Genomic DNA, 19,786 nt, shown 5'->3' with positions numbered 1-19,786 from the left:
GCGCTGCGCCTGCCGGGAGCCAGAAGGCCTGAGGGTGGGATGGGGCAGGGGTCTGCAGCTGGGAGTGTTGCTCTCCCGCAAACACCGGCTGCGCAGTTGGCGTAAGTTTGGGATTCCCACCGAAACCGAAGCACTTCACTAGTTCCACTGATCTTTATTTCCTCCCTGTTATTTTACAGGGGCAGAGATCCTGAGGGCGGTGGGGGCTGGTGTCAACAAGCTGTAACAAAGGACAACCCAGGTTTCTACAGCCTGCATGACTCTGCTGGGCACAAACATGCAAAAATAGGCTTGTGGTCCTAAGGGATTTACACAGAAAGTGAAGTCCTTTGAGTTGTTCTTGGTATAAATATATGCCCTCATTCTTGGGAAGTTTTTGGTTGGATTAAATCTGACCTACTCGTTTTATTTTGCAGTGGTTTTGGGGTTTGTTTGTTTTGTTTTGTTTTGTTTTGTTTTGTTTTGTTTGTTTGTTTTGTTGTTGGTGGTGGTGGTTTGGGGTTGTTTTTCTTTGTTTAATTACAGAAGACTGCCAGGGCATTTTCCAAAGCTGTCCTCAATCTTCAACACAGCCTTCCGAAGTAAATGGAAAAGTGAACTCTTCCTTTCCCACAATGGGGATGTTGAACAAGGAGGGTTTTGTGGCTTCCCCAAAGCCACAAGGCTCCAACTTCCTAATTTCCAGGCCCATACACGAGTCATCCAACACCACCACTTTCAAGTCATTGTTTGTATGAGAGCTCTCAAGGCTGACTCCTTGAAGGAGAGAAAGGCATATTGGCTAAATACATCAAAAGAGAGTCCAACTGGCTAAAGAACACGTTGGGTTTCCTCAGCATCTGCTGCTGCTGTTTTCCCCTGGTTCAGGCACCGTTCCTGCAAATAACATGCTTACCCTTTCCTGTCCTGGTCTGTCCTGAACTCCATATAATTGCAATAAAAAGGGAGCAGAAGAGAAATACCCAGTGGTTTAGCTGGTGAACAGATATTTTTCTTCAGATAGGAATGGTAAACAGGGTCTGATACAAAACCTTTTCTTACCAGAGGGCTTTTTTTCCACTGATGTCATCAGGCTTCAGCTCAGAACCTTTCTGAGAACACAGCACCTGTGGGGACAGTCCCAGGTGGCAAATTCTGGAGAAGGCATCAGTCATCATGTTTCTTTCCCTTTCAGATCTTTCTAAGTGCAGAATCCATATGCCATTTCTCCTCCTCTGCTTTTTGATTTAAGAGAAGTGACAGTCCTGTATCTGCGTAAATATTTACAGGAGAGATCCTGGATGCTTTTCAAGTCTTGGTTAGCAATGCCTGTGATACACAGGAACAAGAGCTGTCCAGTGGCTCTTTCTAAGAAAATGCTTCTGGCACCAATTAGAGCTGGGAGCAAAGGTATTGCAGAAACTGCCAGAAGCAAGCACTGGAAAATCTGGTGTCCTCATATGTGATCTAGCATCTGGCACACAAACACTGCAAGAGCCCATACTTTACAACACTCATGCGTTTGTGGTACAGACCAGCCTACTCTTAATTTCATGCATCCCCACAAAAATGGCTTGTTCCCCAAGCCCTGAGAGCTCTGTGAGGCTAATGGATAGCCAGAACAAGTGATCTGTGGTGAAACCTGGTGATTTTCAGGAACATATGGCTAAGCAAAGTGTTCAGAGGGTGCAATGATTTGCAAAGCATGAGGATTGAAGTTTTCCTTCTCTACATTGTGAATGTAAGGTAATTTGCATATAAATTGGACCTGCCAAGTATACCAATATCAATCAAAAAGCTGTGAAAATAAAACTGAAGTTGCAAATAAATCATTCGTTTATGTGAATGTTGCTGTTCACTCTATTTATTTTTTTCCAAAGCAATTTGAAAAAGCCGGATGCTGAAAAATGAGATACTTGGGGTTAAGCTTGGAAGTCTGAGAGCTTTGGGTTTGCAATGTGGTCTATTAGAAAAATGTTACAAGCTAAAAAGCATGAAAATATGCAGCCACCAGCCCCTCATCAGTGATAAGCCTGTGCAAGCCCTTTCTGCTCACACTGACTCCTGCTGTCCTGTGTAGGGTGAAGACTCTCTCTAAGGTAAATTTGCCATGCCTGATTTCTGACCTGACCCTTTGAAATGCTGGTGTGTTGGGGTTGCTTTATGAGTATGCAATATTCACCTGAGCTATCCAAGTTGTAATGATATCTCGGGTCTGCCTAATAGGGCTAATGCAGAAGTCTTTGCAAAGCCTTCTTTGGTGGAACATGCCATAAGGAAACCTTTCCAGTGTCACCTCTTTCAGTAGCTTCTTGCTGTCACTCAAGTTTACACAACCGACTGCAAGCAGCAATTCTCATGCAGGAGAGCAGACTGAACACCCTGCAGTTGCTTACAACACAGAAACATAGCAATAAAGAAAAGAGGGAGTTTCTTGCAAGTTGGTTGTATTAAAGTTCCTGGTCTCTGCTTAGTGTGGTACAGCGATGGCACGTGGGTGCTGGGTATCCCTGTCTGAATGCAGCATGGTGGTGATGGTGGGCTGGGCGGTTCTTCTTTCATGTCACTGGGACCATGGATGGTAGCAGGCAGGGGACAGGGCAGGGAAGTGCCACAGCTCCCTCCTATCGTGCTTCCCCCACTAATCCATGAGGAAGCACAGGGAATGGGGAATTTCTATGACACACACTCCTGCCTGCTGCGAGCCATGCTGAGGTAGCACGCTGCCAGCACATGACCAAGACGTTCGGCACACACTGCGACCCTTCACCAGCACATTTTGGATTTGGACCAGGGCTTTGGGAGTGTGTTGCCATGCCTGTGTGGGTTTACCCATCATTTTGGCTCATCTGGTGTCGCTGTGTCGTGCTGTGGAGGGGTTCTTGCTCCAAGTGTTCCTCCACCCTGCATCCTCATCCCACACTAACTGTCAGCAGTTCATTTCCTCGTCTCAGGAAGTTGCAACTGCAGTGTAACAGGACTGTGTGTTCCACATGCTGAATGGGGACCAGCTGGAGACAGATGATTGTTTGGATTACTTGCCTGTTGCCTGGACATTTTGTTTGCTTGTTTGAGCCCTGAAGAAATAGGTTACCAGTTCCTCCGGAGGCTGGTCTGTGTTAAGGCTCCATATCGTGGGCTGCTTTTGAGAACTGGTGTATTATAACTTTGCAAATGACTATCCTGCTGTTTCAGTGGCAAGGCTCCATAAACAAGGCAGTCTTCTCAGAAATTTCCCTGCCACAGGGCCAGTGGGACTGGAAGAGAAGGCGCAGCCAAAACCACATGCTTCTGATGTCAGAGAAACAGATACCCCTGAGTGTGGTCCCAGTTTAGCCTCTCTCTTGAGTGGGTTTAAGTGGCTGACTAAATAACAGTGCTGGCTGATGTTTATGGACTATGCTTAGTAGGATGCCACTCAACTTTCCTCCCTGATCCTCTCCTTACCTGGGGTAAACCAGCATCACTGTTGCAATCATAATACTGTGTTTGTAACTGCTCTGTCTATAAGAGTTGCACGATCCTCTGGCTCCTTACTTCTGTGTGTTTGTTTTTATTCTGGGTGGCTGGACAGTCTTTTTTTTTTTTTTCGCTGCTGAATGCAGACATTTTGGCTGTGGAAAATACAGTTAAATCAGAATAGGCTAGTCAGGAAGCAGAGAGGGTGTTGTTGCCAGCTGATACTGGAGAAGTAATATCAGGAAGAATGCAGATTTGGCCAAGGCACTCACAAGCAGTGCCATAGGTCTAGTCATGAGCCTGGGTGTGCAGCGATTGTGCGGCTTCAGGCGGTGGTGGCCACACATCCTCTCAAGCCACAGCAAAATGTCAGTCTGACAAGAACATGAGACCAGAATCAGGCGTCCACCCCTTGCTTCACAAAAATCATCACTTTAACACCTTGCAGTTCTTTGGATATTTCTTTATCGAGTACTGACCAGACCTGAGCTGGTTTGATTTGGCATGGACCTCGGGGAGGGGGGCAGGGAAAAAAAAGATAACAACACTGCAGCCGATTCATCCCTCCTTGTTTATTCCACCAGAAATAGATTTGGCAGAGTGCATCAAAAATGAACTAATCAGCAGGGAATTAATTGGCATGTTTGTGAAAAGACAGGAATAATGCTGTGAACAAATTCATGGCTGGATGGCCAGAGGGTTCAAGCAGCCAGAGAGGAGCGCTGCATAGTGGAAACTGTGATGAGTAAGAAAAGTCATACAGCTGTGCTGTAGAGCCAGCAGTTGAGAGCTGCCCAAAAGAACCAGGGGCAAAAATACATGGGAACTGCTTTCAAGAGGGGCTCCATTGCCCAGGCTTTCCTTCCCATAAGGTTCCCATGTGTGGGGGGAGATGGCTAACTTGCAGGAGTAGGAGGGAAGGATAGGAGAGGTACAGCTGGAGGAGGCTCCACGGAAAGACTGTGGAAACACGGAAAGCGGGGAAATGAAGAGGGACACGTCACTCATTGCAAGCTGAAGTGGAGAGGGGGTGGTGAGGAGAAGAGGAGCAGGGAGACAGAGATTTCAAAGCCTCACCACAGGACTGACCTCAAGAACACAGGTAACACTTGTATGCAATTCTCTTCCTTCTTTCTCAGGAATATTTTGTTTCTTCCTCTGGAGGAGACACATCCATGCACCTCAGAAAGAGCTTGTTGGGTTAAGGGACTCTAAAGACACCTATGGGAAGAGCCAGGAGAGCAGGGAACCTGTGCAGACTGTCATGCACTTGGAAGCTGGAGGATTGCTACCTACATGACCAAAGAACAGGGGTGTGCAGAGTGAAAGGAGGAGGGAGAAAGGAAGAGTGGGCAAATCCTTAGAGACAGCCAGACAGGCAGCCATGGAGAACACAAGGTCTGTGGGTGCCTATCCAGGAAGATAGGGGAAACTTCTTAAGAGGGAGCACCAAGCTCTAAATGAGAGAGAAATTGAGATAAGACATATCCTGAAAAAGCAGGTACACATGGAGACGAGGCAAAAGGTGTATATTACCTCCTCCAAACCAACAAGACTTTACTAATGTTATGATTTGCAGTAGATGTGGGTTTTTGCACCTGGATTGCTTAATTTTGTTTTCTTCTTTAGATCAGTATGCCTGCCTGCTGGCAACAGCATCACCCTAGCTGTCCATCACTGGGGCTGTCAATCAGATCCCTTTGTTTAGCAGGATGGTCAGGCTATTTGAGGGATTCAGATGCTCTTTGCTTTCAAATAACATCCAGGTAGAAAACAAGCAGTGTAACTCTTAATTCTATGCAAAAGCACTATTTAACTCAAATACATTCTGAAATTGAAAAGGTCAAGACACTGTTACTCCTACACAACCCAAAGCCGGGTGTGGCACATGCCAACATATTACATTATATCCACATACATATCAACAAAAAATAATATATTACAATGGTTATTCTAGCTGTACCACTGTAGCTGGGTTAATATTGTGGGATCTAACTTTTTGAATTGCTTGTGGCATTCTTCTTGATCTTTCCACCATTACATAATACTACAAGCATATGCTAATTTTTATATTACCCTGATTTTCTTTTTCCTGCTTGGAGAGCTAACAAATGCCATCCGCTTTGCAACTAGAGCTTGCAAATTCTTTGATTCTTCTGGACTCACAGTCTTGGCAGCTTTCTCCTCTAATATCTCAGAGTCTTTAGAGGATCCCAGACTGGGAGCTCTGGCAGAACTGGCATTAACTGAGAAATTGTGTACAGCTACTCTGTGTTTTCTTAATGTGAAGTTGTTTGCTATATAACAACACTTCTTTGATTTTATACAAAACCCAGAACATTTTAGTTGGGTGTAAGTAATATAACCTTAAAATACTCTTAGAATATTGCATAGGGAAATAAAAATAGAGAAATTCCAACAGTCTGCAAAAATACCTTTATTATCTATTAAGATCCTTTACAAAATAGAGAATCTTAAACTTAACTTGATGTTTAAATATCTATTGGAGTGAGAGCTACATGTTATGTATTTATGATTTACCTGAGATCAAACTCCCTGATTCATTTAAGAGTGTATTTTATTTATCTGCAAATAACCCAAACCCCAGTATCACTCTTCAGCTTTAGTTTGAAAGTAGCTCAAGAGGAACTTGGGAAAATTATGAGAGAAGAACAGGTCTCAAATGAAAACCACAAAGCTAATTCACTTGCAGCCCAATACTGCAGCAAAAATATCCTTCATTGTAGGTATGGCTACAGTGACTGCTAACTAATCAACAAATACTCCTCTCAAAGCAAGCATGGGCTTGAGCTAACACACAAGGATACTCATATATGGCATCTGGGGAGTGTATGTGTTTAGAGGAGCCAGAAGTGCAGGGAAAGGTTTCAAGCCCTCTTGATATACAAGGGGCAGGCAAGCTCTGAATCGTAATGCAACAACTCTGTCTGCAGTAGGAAGAGTGTGTTCTCCTCCGGCTTTAGGGGAGAGAGGGCTCTCTGAAATGAAGCTATGTTTGGCACCAGGAGAGGATAATTTAGGCAATTCCCCCATATCCTAGCAGGCAGCACAACCCAGGAGCAGTAGCAAACTTCAGCTGTCACACTTGAGCTCAAAGTGTCAAAGGCTGGGGCAGGTGCCAGTGACATGTGCTCTGTTGTCATTCCCCACTGCAGGTAAGGAGGGATGAGCACTGGAAATGGAGTATACTGGAGCAGCAAAAAACAGAAAGGATGACTCGGAGAGGTACAGAGATAGACATTCAAATCCTGGCAGTGCTCCTTTGCTTTGGGGCAGAGATTCAGGTTTGGACTGCACAACTGCAGACCCTGGCAGGGCTGTGCTTGGGCTGTGGAGTTAGCACAGCTCTTTTGCCATGTTAGAATGAGGAATTTAGAGGTTAAAAGAAGAATAATAATTGTGTAATAATGAGATGAATATGTCTGTCTTCATTGCTTGCAGATGAAGGGACTGTCCAGTGCATCGCTGAGCCTACCCTGCTCCAAGGGCAGAATATGATGTAACTTTCCATCAGAGAGTATGCCATATTATTGTAATGAATAGTAACAATAGCTAAGCTACTATGCTGTTACTGTTATTCTCTGGATTTAGGAAAGAGCTTCTATCCAAAGATGTGAGAGAGTTTTCCCTGCTTGTCAATCTGTGTTCTACCCTGACAGTATTTTCCAGTGAAACACTGCAATGGCTCCAATGATGTATTTGCAATGGGTTTGGGAAGTGGTTCCTATTACAGATGGCCCTGCAGACTTTTTCTGCAAGAAAGCCTTATTAGTGAATAGTCACATGCCTTCTACAATTCCACCTAAAAGAGGGAAGATTGCTCAATTTCTGTGTAAGTGTCTGAGATACAGGAATCTCTTTCAAAGATTATTATAAGCTGATGTTTACTATGATAATAAATTACAGCAGGCCTTCAGGAATGCAGAGAGCAAAGCTACAAAAAGCTGGTCTGTGAGGAGCATGTAGGTCTTGTGATTCATTTGGACACTTGATGTTTTAAAAAGTTTGAGGTCAAGTAGGGTAAGTTTTCAGTATCAGATATAGGTGGAATTTATCACCACCCTTCTTTTAACAAATACAGAAAGATCAAAGTATCCCAGCCCTAGGTATTGAAACAGGTGGGAGGTGGAAAGGGTGTAGGAATGGACAATCTCTTCAGGGAAGCCACATTGCCTCCTTGATGTTGGCAGCTTTTTCAAATCATTTGCAATTAGAGACGTTGGCATCTGATAAGTCCTTTCCCATTAGGGAAGATTTAAAAAGGCATGTGCAGTGCATAGCCATCAAAAGAAGGAATTAAAAAAAAAAAAGGTCTAAAGGCTGGACTATTTATCTGGAAAAGCAGAGAGGCAGAGGAAGTGTGGAGTCAATGGAAATAGTTTCAAGAAGGTACATGAAGACCTTTTCACGATGTCCTTTGGTGAGATCATCAAACCTTAGAGATCTTCATTTGGGCTGTTCTTAGTTGGAGGGAAGAAGAGGTTTATATATGTGTGAGATAGGAAGAGGACAATTTATTTTTTTTATATTAAATGAATACTGCAATTAGGAAAAGAATACTGAGCACAAAATATATCCTGACAGGTGGAAAGTAATATTTTTAAAGTAGTGTGACATTTTCCATCAGTATGGCTATATTCATACTGCTATTTTAAATAGATGGAAAATAAATGCAGTTGGAATTAAAATACACTAGTGATTGAATGTACGAAATGCACAAAGTAAAAGGATTTATTTATGTACTGCTTTATCTGCTACAGCTAGGTTTTGAAGTGGCTGAATTCTTCCCAAATGTTTAGGAGATGAGGGTTATATGACATTCAAAAAGCAATTTAATATCCTCATATTTTGCAGTGAGGTCTTAGACTTCTGATGCATGAACCTGAACGAGGGAATAATTTGGCTTTTCTGAATGTGCCTACTTCTCACATGAGCCACTCCATCACTGTGACTACAGATGACTGAAATTGCCACTAAACCCCATGAACTTGGCAATGCATTTTTTTCTGTTTGCTATTTGCAGTATGTTCATAATTGGTATTTCCAGCCAGTTTCTACCAGAACAGCTGTTCATGTCATTAAAAAGAAAACAACCCCAAACCCCAAAATACCAGATTCAACACTGAGGGACTACTTAATTAAGACAGAATAACAAATTAGCATGAGTAGGCTGTGGAGAGACTCATCTATCCTCTTACATTTAGAGACAGTACTTGTCCAGGAGGGTCTATAGGTTAGGGTTGACTCCACTGGCTTGGAAAGGGTGGCAAACTTGAAAGAAGGCAAGGAACTTAGGCAAATACTTGTGAGATCATGTACCTGTCTCGCCTGCTCTGCAGGTTTGCTCAGGATGAACTGACCCCCTAACACCAGCACAAGGTACATGGCAGGTGGGGTTACCTTGGAGGCTCCATCACTGGGCAGCATCTCAGTTATTGACACTGGTTAATGGATCAGATCAAAAAGAACATTTTTTTTTTTTTTTATTCCAGCATCTATTAAATCCTTGATAAATGGTTTCACTGGTTTGCATCTTGCTTGCCCTAATTGCAAAATGGGGATGCAGGTGTACCTCATAGCACGTCTATACCTCATTGATAGAACATATATAGCTATAAGATGCTATCCCAACATGCTACATATGAAGCAAAGCCTCTTTCCTAGCTGCTGCCATTTAATGAAGCATCTCTGTACCACTCAATGGCTTGAAAAAAATAAAGGAGGTTTGCAGTAGTGAAAAAGAAAAGTCCCTCTGCTTCTGTAAAAGCTAGGCTGAGCAACTTGAACAAAATCTTAGAGAAATACATTATCAGAGAGAAATCTGGTACTGGGGTGACAGATGAGAGGAGGAGAAAGAGAGGAAAGAGAGAAACAAAGCAGTTAGCAAGGGTTTTTTTTTTGTCTCCACAGAGCAGTTGGAAGTCCAAATCCTACGAACAGCCATGATGGCAACTCTTCCTCTTTTCCTCTTCTTCATCCTCTTGCCCTTCAGTAAATCCCAGGGGGACCTTCTGGATCAGCATCAGAAATGGAACTATAGAGAAGGCGGTAAGAGATGGTGGTGGGTCAATGTGGGAGCTGTTCAGTAATTCAGAGCTAAAGATTTGCCTATTTTGTTCTTTGGAGTGAGACACACAGTGCTCATTCACGAGTGCTCTTTTTTCATTCCTGGGTAGGTGCTGAGATTTCTGGAGAGAAAAATGGGTTTAGAAATAAACAGCTGGGGTATTCAGTGACAGCAGAAAATGCAGGCACCTGGAGGCAGAGAATCATGCTGTGAGGGCGAGTTATCTGCTTTTTAATTTAGATCCTCTGTATGTTTAATATTTGGCATTTCATTGCAACTCAGTTTGAGTGATGGGAAGTAGAATTGAACTCAGACCACTGGCTCATGTTTTCTTGTTTGGTCACATTTATTTTCCTCTCCTCCTGCTAACCCAGCTGACAAGGTCAACATAGAAGGCATCAACAGTATTACTCAAACTCTCGAGAAATGGGGAAATGGCATCTTCTGGCAAATGAAGCACACCTTGCTGAACAACCCAAATGATTTACTGCCTGAATTCTCAAGGTAAATCCCCTCATCTGGAGGTGGGTTCTGTCATCTCTTGGGTGTCTTTTCTTGAGCAGTATTCATCTTCTTTAAGATGAGCTTTCAGATTGCTTAGTTAGGAAGAGATGAATCCCACTGTCTTAGTATCTGTTTTGCTGGCAGCTCTAATTACTCTAGTAAACTGAATAGTCTGTTGACTATTGTGAAACATTCACAGTTGCCATGACTGTATTATAAGAGTTATTCTAAAAAAAACCCTGCAGCCTGTCCTTGGCACCTCACTCCTGTGGCAACAGGCTGGAAAAATGAATTGCGCTACAAATCTACACATGGACTCGGCCACAGGGCAGATATGGCCTGTGATGTTTTCCATTGTAGTCTCTAACACCCATATCTAAGAAACCTATTCACTAGTCCACATCATCATATTTTCCCTTTTGCACTGCAGGAAACATTAACGAGCACACTCACAAAATTTACTTCAGTCTCCTATTTCAGGAACAGTGGGAAATGCAATGAAAGAGAGGAGAAGGGAATACTGGGAATTACTAGAAACCTAATAATTTAAATCAGAACTCTTTGTAAAGCAAGTGGTCCTCTTCCATAAATCAGCTTTCTCTTTAGGAAAAACAAAAAATAAAGTCTGTCCACAATTGCTACTCACTGATAGTTGAAGAGGAAAGGCTAGAAGGATAAAATCCCACTAGTCAGAAGCTCACACGATATTTGTACGAATTAAAGTTTCAGGAGGATATGGCTGACAGATATGTGTTGGCCTTTGCCATCAAGTGGATTTCTCCCTGGTTGCATGGTGGCTGTTATTAGCACAGAATTCATCACAACTTTCACACTGCGAGTGCTAAAATTCATTGGTGCATAAGATTATCAGGGCCACTATTAAGACATGAGTTTGGAGAGCTCTAACTTTAGTTCAGGGAGATGTAATGAGACAATTCAGCCAGATTTCCTGCATAGGGCTTTGAATTAAGAGTTTGCTGGCAAGAGCATAGGCTGTTCCATTAGAAATGTTGAGGACTGACAGCAATCCACTGGTTTAGCCTCCATGCCTGCCCCTGGTTAACAGCAAGGCTAATTAATACTAACTAATATCAGGTGAGATTAGAATGAGCATCAGAGCTTTGTAACACCAAAGGGAGACTGAGAGAAAGCCGTCCAAGGGAAGAGACAAGGTTACCCCTAAGAACCCTGGTGCATCAGTACAGCTCAGACCTGATGTAAAACCTGGTTCTCTCCCTCCCTCAGCTCAGGCAGAGGCACAGCCTGGAAGTGACCCCGGGGCCATGCAACCACAGTCGCACCATGGCATGCAGCAACATGCCCTTCACTGCGAAGTCCTCACAGGTGATCCTGCACGTTGCTGCTCTCTTCTTCTCTACTCCTGCTGGTTCCAGCGAAGCAGATCATCTGCTTATTATTAGGTGGTTTTTATCTCCCCCCACCTTTAAGCAGGAGTGCTGTGAAGTGCTTTGGGGAGCTCAGAAACCAGCTGAACCAGCTCTTTGGTGGTGATGTAAAGACCATAATTCCCTCAGTAGTCCTGAAGTTAATGGTTTCCTGATTTCAGACAGGCATATCTTGGATGAATTCTCAGTGCGCAACGGGATGTCCCCTTGGATTCCAAAGTGCTTCCAAAGTGCTTTGGAAGTATCTTTTAATGGTTGCTTGCAACTCTTTAATCATGAAGGGCCCTTACCTACCAAGAAATACAAGGACATAGAACTTTATTTTGCATGCTCAGGAACACTCCCCACACTGTGCTATTCTTCTGTATTACTCTCTTTGTAGTCTCCGCCCTGTCTCTGCGGCTGTGGACAATCTTGTGAAGGAAGTCCAGTCAATGAGGAAAAGGTTGGAGGAACTGAATGAACGCCTCAATGTCATCAGCAAAACTGTCCTTCCTATCCGACTGAACGCTCTGCAAAGCCAGAGGCGTGGAAATACTCAGCTGCGGAGACTACCAATGCATAGGAGAAGGTTGTATGCTCGCAGGAGACCTCAGAGGAGTTAATTCTCTACCAGAAAAAAAAAAGTGAAACCTTTATTTTCTAACATCTGCTTAAGCCTTTCTCAGTGGGATGCTGCTAAAGAGAATAAAGGACATACAAGCCAGCTTTACTTAGGAGACCAGAACTTCTGCGTTTTGTTGCTGCCTTTCAAACCTAAGTCAGTGAGTGAAATCTGACCCTGTTCTTCAATGATGGCTGTTTTGTGTCCCAAGCAAACTGAGTTGACCAGCTCAGTCTACTTGAGCGTGAATACCCTAAGGCTATCCAGTCATTCTTTCTGCTCACCAGAGAAAGCTCTTTGTATAAAGATCAGGTGAATTTTCTCCCTCTGTCCTATTTTTACAGCACTCCATCTGAAACAGCTAGGGAATTTGGTCTCCAAAACTGATGAATGCCTGATGAATGCAGAAAGATTGATTAGTGCTTGGCACTTCAGCTGGGCAGGGAGGAGGAGAGGAACCTATGTTCTAAAATACAGCCTTAACCTTTTCTCCATCAATGCAAAGAATGCCCTGTTCACATGTTCAGAGGGTGGGTTGGGTTGGATTACCTTATCTATGCTCCATGTTTCAAGACTGAAGATGTGTCAGACTCTAGGGACCAAATCTGAACATCCACCTTCTGCGAAGAGATTTTTTTTTAGCAACCTGGAACTGGGTACTCAGAACCTTGCTATTCAGCAGGTATGTTCACAATTTCCAGCACTCTGAAAGAAATCATACTGACTTCTGCCAAGACCCCTGTAAAACAGGGTATGTATTTTCAAAACTATTTATATGCCTTATGCCAGAGCTAGGTGTCTAGAAGGATTTTCCGTAATAGCTTAAAACACAGTTCAGTCCCAAAAATCACAGAAAATAATTCAGTTAGTGTCTAATTGCAGAGTATCTTCTCTACATGGAAGCACTGGCCTCCAGGCATTTACCAACATCCTTTAGCTCAATTAAGGTCTGTACAAAAAGAGCAACTATGCCCCCCAAGGGCTTTGGTGCTTCAGGGAGTACCCAGAATACCCAGATTATTTTTGCCTGTGGGTTCCTGACAATAAAACTGGGGATAAAAACAGTGCAGAAATCAAATTATGCACTAAACAGGGAATAGAGTGGGTTTGCCCGTCAGGCCTCTAATGTTAAATCCAATACAGAGATTCCTATCTAGTGTTGCAGCCAATTACATACCTGAAATCTGTTGAAACATATGGACAGAGGGGAAAATAAACTAATTTTTTAAAGGTCTGGATGAAGCAATCTTTGAGAACAGAAATAAAGAATGATTATGTGTAAACAGTGTGGGGGAGGCTGGCATGATAGTTGTTTTGCAAACACTCTCCAGTCTTAAATAGTGAGGCTGCAGACATTTAAGGATTTCCAAGGCTTGAGTTTCTGGAAAGAAGTCCAGTGATGCTAAAAACAACCTCCACAGGGAAAGGAGAAAAACTAGTTTCACACGAAAGCTTTCAGATTTAACCAGAAGTAATACAATCAGCATTTTGGCTGCAACCTGGGAGTCAAGTGAGGGAGATATAAAGAGCATGTGAGAAAATCTGATAAATATTTCCCAGAGTAAATTCGCTGAGTTCAAGTTTTCATAAAATAACAAAACTCAAGCTTGAGAGGACTCTCCTTGGCTTTTGCTTGGGAATCTGAAACACTGCTTAGCTAGACAAGGGAGAATTCAAGCCGGCGAAAAGGCTGATAAAAAGATACAGTTGTGTCTTTGGTGAGGTTGTCATTATAAATTCTCAGGAAATGTAGAGTATTTTTATCCCAGAATATAATTACCTAAATTACAGGAGTAACAGGAGAGAGAGGCCCCTTTTTCCTTGTTATTCTGCATTCAGAGCTACTACACTGTGCTGTAGCATCAGCTGCATGCTTGTACAGACTGCTGGTCTCTTCAGGGGTTGCTTTACATACTTGGGGCTGTAGAGTCTGCTGGTCACTTTGGACTATCTGGAGAAAGAATACACCATAAATGTCGGCTTTCATGCTCATATGTTAGACATGACCATTTTATCAGGAAACCTGCAGTTGTATAAAATCAATTGAGGACTACTTGAAACAGAAAGATGAGATTTCCCTCAGTCACAGATGGCTGGAAGTGGGAGGACAGACCAGATCACTGCATGCTTGTACGTCTAAATGTCCACCACCAGCTTCTGCCACAGATAGAGAACTGGGCAAGCTGGGCTTCCAGTCTACCCAGTCCATGTATTCCTACACTGGTATGTACAAGTTGGTATTTTTGGCAACACTCCTCAGCAAAATGGAGAAACTTACCATTTGTTTTAAAGGGAAACAAATAAGCTCCAGCATGCAATGTATACTAAAATTTTGCAATTTCTTGCATGATGCTGAATAAACCAAATAATAAATGGTTAATAAATTACTAGATCTTTGGCCTTGTCACCACTGATAGCAGCCCATCGTTCACTCTGCGAAAATCCATGCAAGGCTCCAGCCCTGCTCCCCTACCTCAACATGGCCTGTTTGATCAGATGAGCATGGCCAGTTGCTTTAATTTCCTTGCTTTTGCATGACTCTCTCTCTAGATTAAAATGCTTTAATGTCACATTCCTTTTATATTTTTTTTTTCTGCTCTTTAAGAGTAGCCTGCTTTTATGACACTCACCTTCTGTCTGTTGAGGCAGGAGTCCAGCTGAAAAAGCACCTGTATACCTCTGCCACATCTGCACCTCTCCCCACACCTCCTGCGGAGGCAGGTCCATGACAGTGGTTCGGTACTGGACCAGGTTGCCCAAGGAAGCTGTGGCTGCTCCATCCCTGGCAGTATTCAAGGCCAGGCTGGACAGGGCTTGGAGCAATCTAGTCTAGTGGAAGGTGCCCCTGCCCGTGGATGAGCTGTAAGGTCCCTTCCAACCCAAACTATTCTGTGATTCTATGATTCTATGACCCATGTCTGCCTAAGGGATTGATATACTGCCTTCACTACCCTCGTCTTAAATGATCCTGGGCAAGGCATTTTCTCTAGCTGGCACTTGTCCTTTGACATGGCTTATACAACTAAAACTTGCTTGTGATCATTAAGGATCTAAGACCTCCATGCACATAAATATTGCCAGATCTATAAGCCATCTAAGCCCCCTGTTGGGTTTCTTTCCATATACTTCTGGAAAGGCACCCAGCTAGAGTTGTCAACAGAGCTGACTGGTTGGGCTTGCGAACACATGCAGAGGTCAGCAAGAGGGAGAGCAAGTATCAATAGAGGCTTCCAAAATCCACCCCCTTACTAAGGCTTTCAACACCCACAGACACGCACAACACCGCCTTAAATTCACCATCTTGAAAGGCAACGACTGTGATCCCTCAGTTCCCTTTATTAAACAAACAAACGCAATGATGTTGCAGTTTCAGGAGAGCTGTGCCCTTCCACGTGACACGACACAGGTCTGTCTGTACTTCTGCCCCCTTGTGCTTTATTTCCCCCAGACCTCCGCTCTCCCCAGGTGAATACCGCCTGCTCCCGCACGTTATTACTCTTCACATATCCCTCCGACCCCCATTACTTTACCCTCGGGGACGCGACCCACTCTCCCAGGCCCCCCGCCGCTGCGACGCAGGCGGTCCTCGGGCTCCCCCTGGGGGCAGTGCGCCGCGCTGCAGGCAGCGGGGAGTCCTCTAGGGCCCTCCCACCTTACCCGGGGCGAGCCGAGCAAGCCTGAGCCAAGTCGAGCCGAGCCGAGGTGAGCGGCACCATGCTGGGCATGATCAAGAACTCCCTGCTGAGCACGGTGGAGGCATGGCCCTACCAAGTGCTGAGGAAGGGGGAGAAGGTAGGTGGCAGGGCGGAGGCCGGAGTGTGCTCCCGCGGGAGGTTTCTCCACCAGCCGGACCGGATAAGACGCTGCGAAGGGGAGCGGGAATCCTCCCGGCATCACTTTCCTTCCAGCCCATCCTGGCAGCTTCTCCATCTCTGACTCTGTCCGCAGGAGCAGCTCAGCTACGAGGAGAGGGCGTGCGAGGGCGGGCGGTTTGCGGTGGTGGAGGTGGTGGGGAAGCCGTTCGATGAAGCCTCAAAGGAAGGAGTGCTCAAGCTCCTCAAGTACGTCGGAGGAACCAATGACAAGGGTGAGAGCTGCTCGCCACCCTGGGCCCTGGCCGATATTTGTAGTTGACCGCCAGTCGCAGAGGTTTGGTGAAAGCTGGATGGCTGGGTAGAGGTGACGGCACCACAGGCCTGCCTGGCTTGTGGCTCCCAGTCTGTGATAGGGATGGCCCCTTTCTGAGAGAAATAAACTTGCCATTGGTTAAAGCATGCCTAGCCAACTCATGCAGTGATTCCACTCTTAACCCGTCCCTGTTTGAGGGTAAAATCTCAAAAATAACTTATTTCAGCAGGAGTAAGCTACCTTGCAGCTGGATAATGTGAGAACAGGCACACAGTGTTACCTGTCACAGCTCCCTGGGTGAGCAGTAGCAGATGAAATCCAAAATATCTGGGGCACTTCAATTCTATGACGTACCCTTGTAGGCAGTGAAAGAACTTTATGACCTTGATAATTTTATCATATACTCTGGCTATTTTTTTTCATGAAAGGGTAATGAACAATCGGCTTGCTTTTTAACAGTACTTCATGGTGTTTTATGATGGTGCTTCCAGGTAATTGCGTATAATTCTCAATTTACTAAAGTACATGCAACAGTAACCATCTGTAGCAGGAGGAGAAGACCACAGAGTAGTTCTGAAGCATATACATTTGCTTGCACACCTTTCTTGGGCATCTGGTAGAGGCACTTGTATAGTCTGTATGGGAGTAGGAGCTGGATGCTTCTGTAAATGCCATTTCCTCCTGCATGTTTTGAAAAGATGGTGATCATTGTTGCTGTACTAGAAGGGGTGCCTTCTATAACATGTGCTTGCAGAGACAGGTATGCTATCAAAGTGAAATAAATGAGAAAGATGGCTTGATCTCAACAGGTTCTGTAACCCCTGATCCTGAGGTTTGGGGATTCCCTACTGCTAAAAGAAGAGGGAAGAAAAATGTTCTTCAGTGCCTATATGGTGGGCCTCAGCAGTAATTAGCAGAAAAGCAGCATGCTGTTCCTGGAAGGGTGGATAGCATGGACAATTCTGCTGAAAGCCGTAACAGCTCTGTGTTGTGGGCACTGGAACTTGTAGGATGACTGGAAGCATTTAGAAGGGTTTAGGAGAAAGCTTGTGTAACACATTATTGGCTATGGGCTCCCCTGTACATGCAGATGATAGCTATTTAAATACTGATGTAGATTTACATGTATCACTGACCTACCCTGTAACTATAGACCCTGTTGTGTTAGAAGTGATTTGTCAAAAGAACAGTGTGTCTCGGTGGCATGAGCAATATGTTTGAGCGCCACAAAACCAGGACCATTAATAAAAGCCTTCCAGAGGTCACCTGGAGCTCTTATCTCCTAGGATCTTTGTGTAGTCAGTGAAGAAAGAAGTTTGTCCCAAGCAGAAGCCTAATGTGCCTGTTCTGCATGCCCCACAGGATTCCACTCTTGATTGACTATACCAAGAGTTCAGTGGGAGGAGTTTTCCTAAACTAAAATTAGCTTTTGTGAATCACCTGCTAATTCTGAGAACCTAGACTTCTTCAGTAATGTCTGTCTCTCTTTCAGGGATTGGAATGGGCATGACTGCTCCTGTCTCCATCACTGCTTTTCCTGCTTCAGATGGCTCCTTACAGCAGAAAGTGAAGGTCTCTCTGCGGGTCCCAAGCCAGTTTCAAGCCAACCCACCTTGTCCTAGCGATGAGAGCATTAAGATTGAAGAGAAAGAGGAGATGACCATTTATTCCATGTAAGGAGTGCATCTTGGGATTTCCAGTCCCAAGTGCTGAGGTCTCTAGCTTGCTCTGAAGAGCAGTGTTGGTTTTACCAGGTGACTTACTGTACAAGGGGTGCATGTGGTAGAAAGAGGTGGAGGTGTCTTTCTAGACTGAAGACAAGTGTTTTATTTCTTATCATTGGTCATGTTGCTCTGATTTGCAGTGTGTGTGGGTTTTTTTCATGGGGAAAACAAGTGTAGAGGTTAGCCATGAAAGGCTTTTTGTTTTACCTGGGGAGATGAAGAGCAGGGGAGGGTGAATATGAAAGTACTGAGTTATTTCTAATCTCTGAAAACTATTGTTTCCCCCACTTTCTGGGATCCAGATGTTTCTTAGTCATCAAGAATGTCCTTTGGTGTGATTCGCATCAAACTAAGGGTGCCAGCTGAAGCCTCATTTAGATGGACTGATTCCAGAGTCCATCATGGAAACAAGCAGTCATTGCATTGCTTCAAATCACCTTTGAATGTCTTCTTCAGCTGTTGACTGACAACCTGCACTCAAACTAGCATCACAATAGCAATAAGCTCATCACCTTGTATTGAACCCCTTGGATGTTCCCCTGCCTCCTGGCTTGAACTGTCAAGCTGAGTGACACTTTGGCTGAGTGTCAACTGTCTGATTCCTTCCTTGCCTGTGACTGCTGCCTGGCCTTTGCTGCCGGTGTGGGCCACTTCTGCAAGAACAGGGTGTTTTGTCGCAAAACTTCACTCTGTGGCAGGGCACTGAGGTGCAGACTGATGTGGAAATAGTTCCTGTTGGTGGGAGGTCAACATAAACCAGATCAATTCCAGCCCACCCCTTCTAAATAACATCGTAGGCTGTAATTTCTAACATATCTCTTCCTACCTCCTCTTTTCCTTGGACTAGTTAGAGTTTGTCTTCCTTTTGTGATCTGTCTTCCAGCAGATGGTTTTCATACCACAGTGAGCACAGTTGTTGACAGCATTGGTGTATTGACTGGGGGTTGAGCAGACTTGGAGATAACCTTGTGTTCTAGGAAGCTGTTCCTCTGATATGGCATTGGTTCAAAGGGCAGGGCCATTCTGCTGACTGATACACGTGGGTGTGTTTGGAGTCTGCCAGTGGGTGACTACACTCTGGCTGTGTAACCCTTGAGACATAGTCTATTACAGAGTGTTCTGGCTCACAAAAAAAAGCACCTGTGGGAGTGCATGGCAGCAGGACCTGGACCAAAAAGTGTGGCTAAATATATTGTGGCTATATACTGTTCTCTCTCTTTTCCTTTCTGTTCTTTGCCAAGACTGCTCATCACGTCTCTGTGTTTGGTTTCTTTGCAGACAATTTGGTGGCTATGCCAAAGAGACGGATTATGTGAACTATGCTGCCAAGCTGAAGTCTGCTCTGGGGAGTGAAGCTGCATACCACCAGGATTTCTACTTCTGCAATGGCTACGACCCCCCTATGAAGCCTTATGGGCGACGCAATGAGGTCTGGTTTGTGAAAGAGTGAGCATCTGGCTCCCCATGGTGCTGACTTACACCCCTAATCTCCCATACCATGTTCCTGTCCTCTTCAAAATAAACCACTAATTTGGCAGAGGCAGAGAACCATCATTCCTTTCCTCCACACCTATGCCTTAGTCTTTCATGAACCAACCATTTTAGAACATTACAGATCCCCAGATGGTCCTGCTCCTTTGTTCCAGATCAGGTCCTCACCCACACAGACTCTCATGATCTCTCTGTGGCTTGCTTTTCTGTACCTCATGCTTCCAGAGTTTAATGCTGAGACAGACAGAAGTATTTAATTAGCAAGACTGGTACCTTACATGAGTTGTGTCCAAGTGCTATGAGTCTCACCTGAGACAGGCAGGAGAGCATGACAAAAGTGCACACAGGGACTTTTTTTATCTTGTTGAACTTGCTGCAGCTGTAAAATGCTGCTTTTATCTGT

General features: G+C 44.4%; 2 protein-coding genes across 2 annotated transcripts in view; both read left to right on the top strand.

Moving 5' to 3' along the window:
• LOC130610315 (histone H2A-IV) overlaps positions 1 to 19,786 on the top strand; it is a 141,500-nt gene that overhangs the window by 26,867 nt on the left and 94,847 nt on the right. The window lies entirely within an intron of this gene.
• On the top strand, positions 15,737 to 19,429 carry HEBP1 (heme binding protein 1). The gene is made up of 4 exons (XM_057430006.1): positions 15,737 to 15,832; positions 15,989 to 16,127; positions 17,661 to 17,841; positions 19,171 to 19,429. Exons 1-4 carry the CDS (start codon positions 15,755 to 15,757, stop codon positions 19,340 to 19,342), a joined length of 570 nt encoding a protein of 189 aa, XP_057285989.1. The 5' UTR covers positions 15,737 to 15,754; the 3' UTR covers positions 19,343 to 19,429.

The sequence above is a fragment of the Pezoporus wallicus genome, unplaced genomic scaffold (genome assembly GCF_028554395.1).
Source record: "Pezoporus wallicus isolate ANWC-B61680 ecotype Strahan unplaced genomic scaffold, APGP_CSIRO_Pwel_v1 scaffold_3294, whole genome shotgun sequence".
NCBI lineage: Eukaryota > Metazoa > Chordata > Aves > Psittaciformes > Psittacidae > Pezoporus > Pezoporus wallicus.
The sequence above is the reverse complement of the archived record's forward strand: the minus strand, read 5'-3'. Positions and strand labels throughout refer to the sequence as shown.

Coding starts and splice junctions, on each gene's coding strand:
- HEBP1 (XM_057430006.1), top strand. CDS start 15,755: ATGCTGGGCATGATCAAGAACTCCCTGCTGAGCACGGTGGAGGCATGG. Junction 16,128..17,660: donor CGGAGGAACCAATGACAAGG/GTGAGAGCTGCT, acceptor TCTCTCTTTCAG/GGATTGGAATGGGCATGACT. Junction 17,842..19,170: donor GAGATGACCATTTATTCCAT/GTAAGGAGTGCA, acceptor GTTTCTTTGCAG/ACAATTTGGTGGCTATGCCA.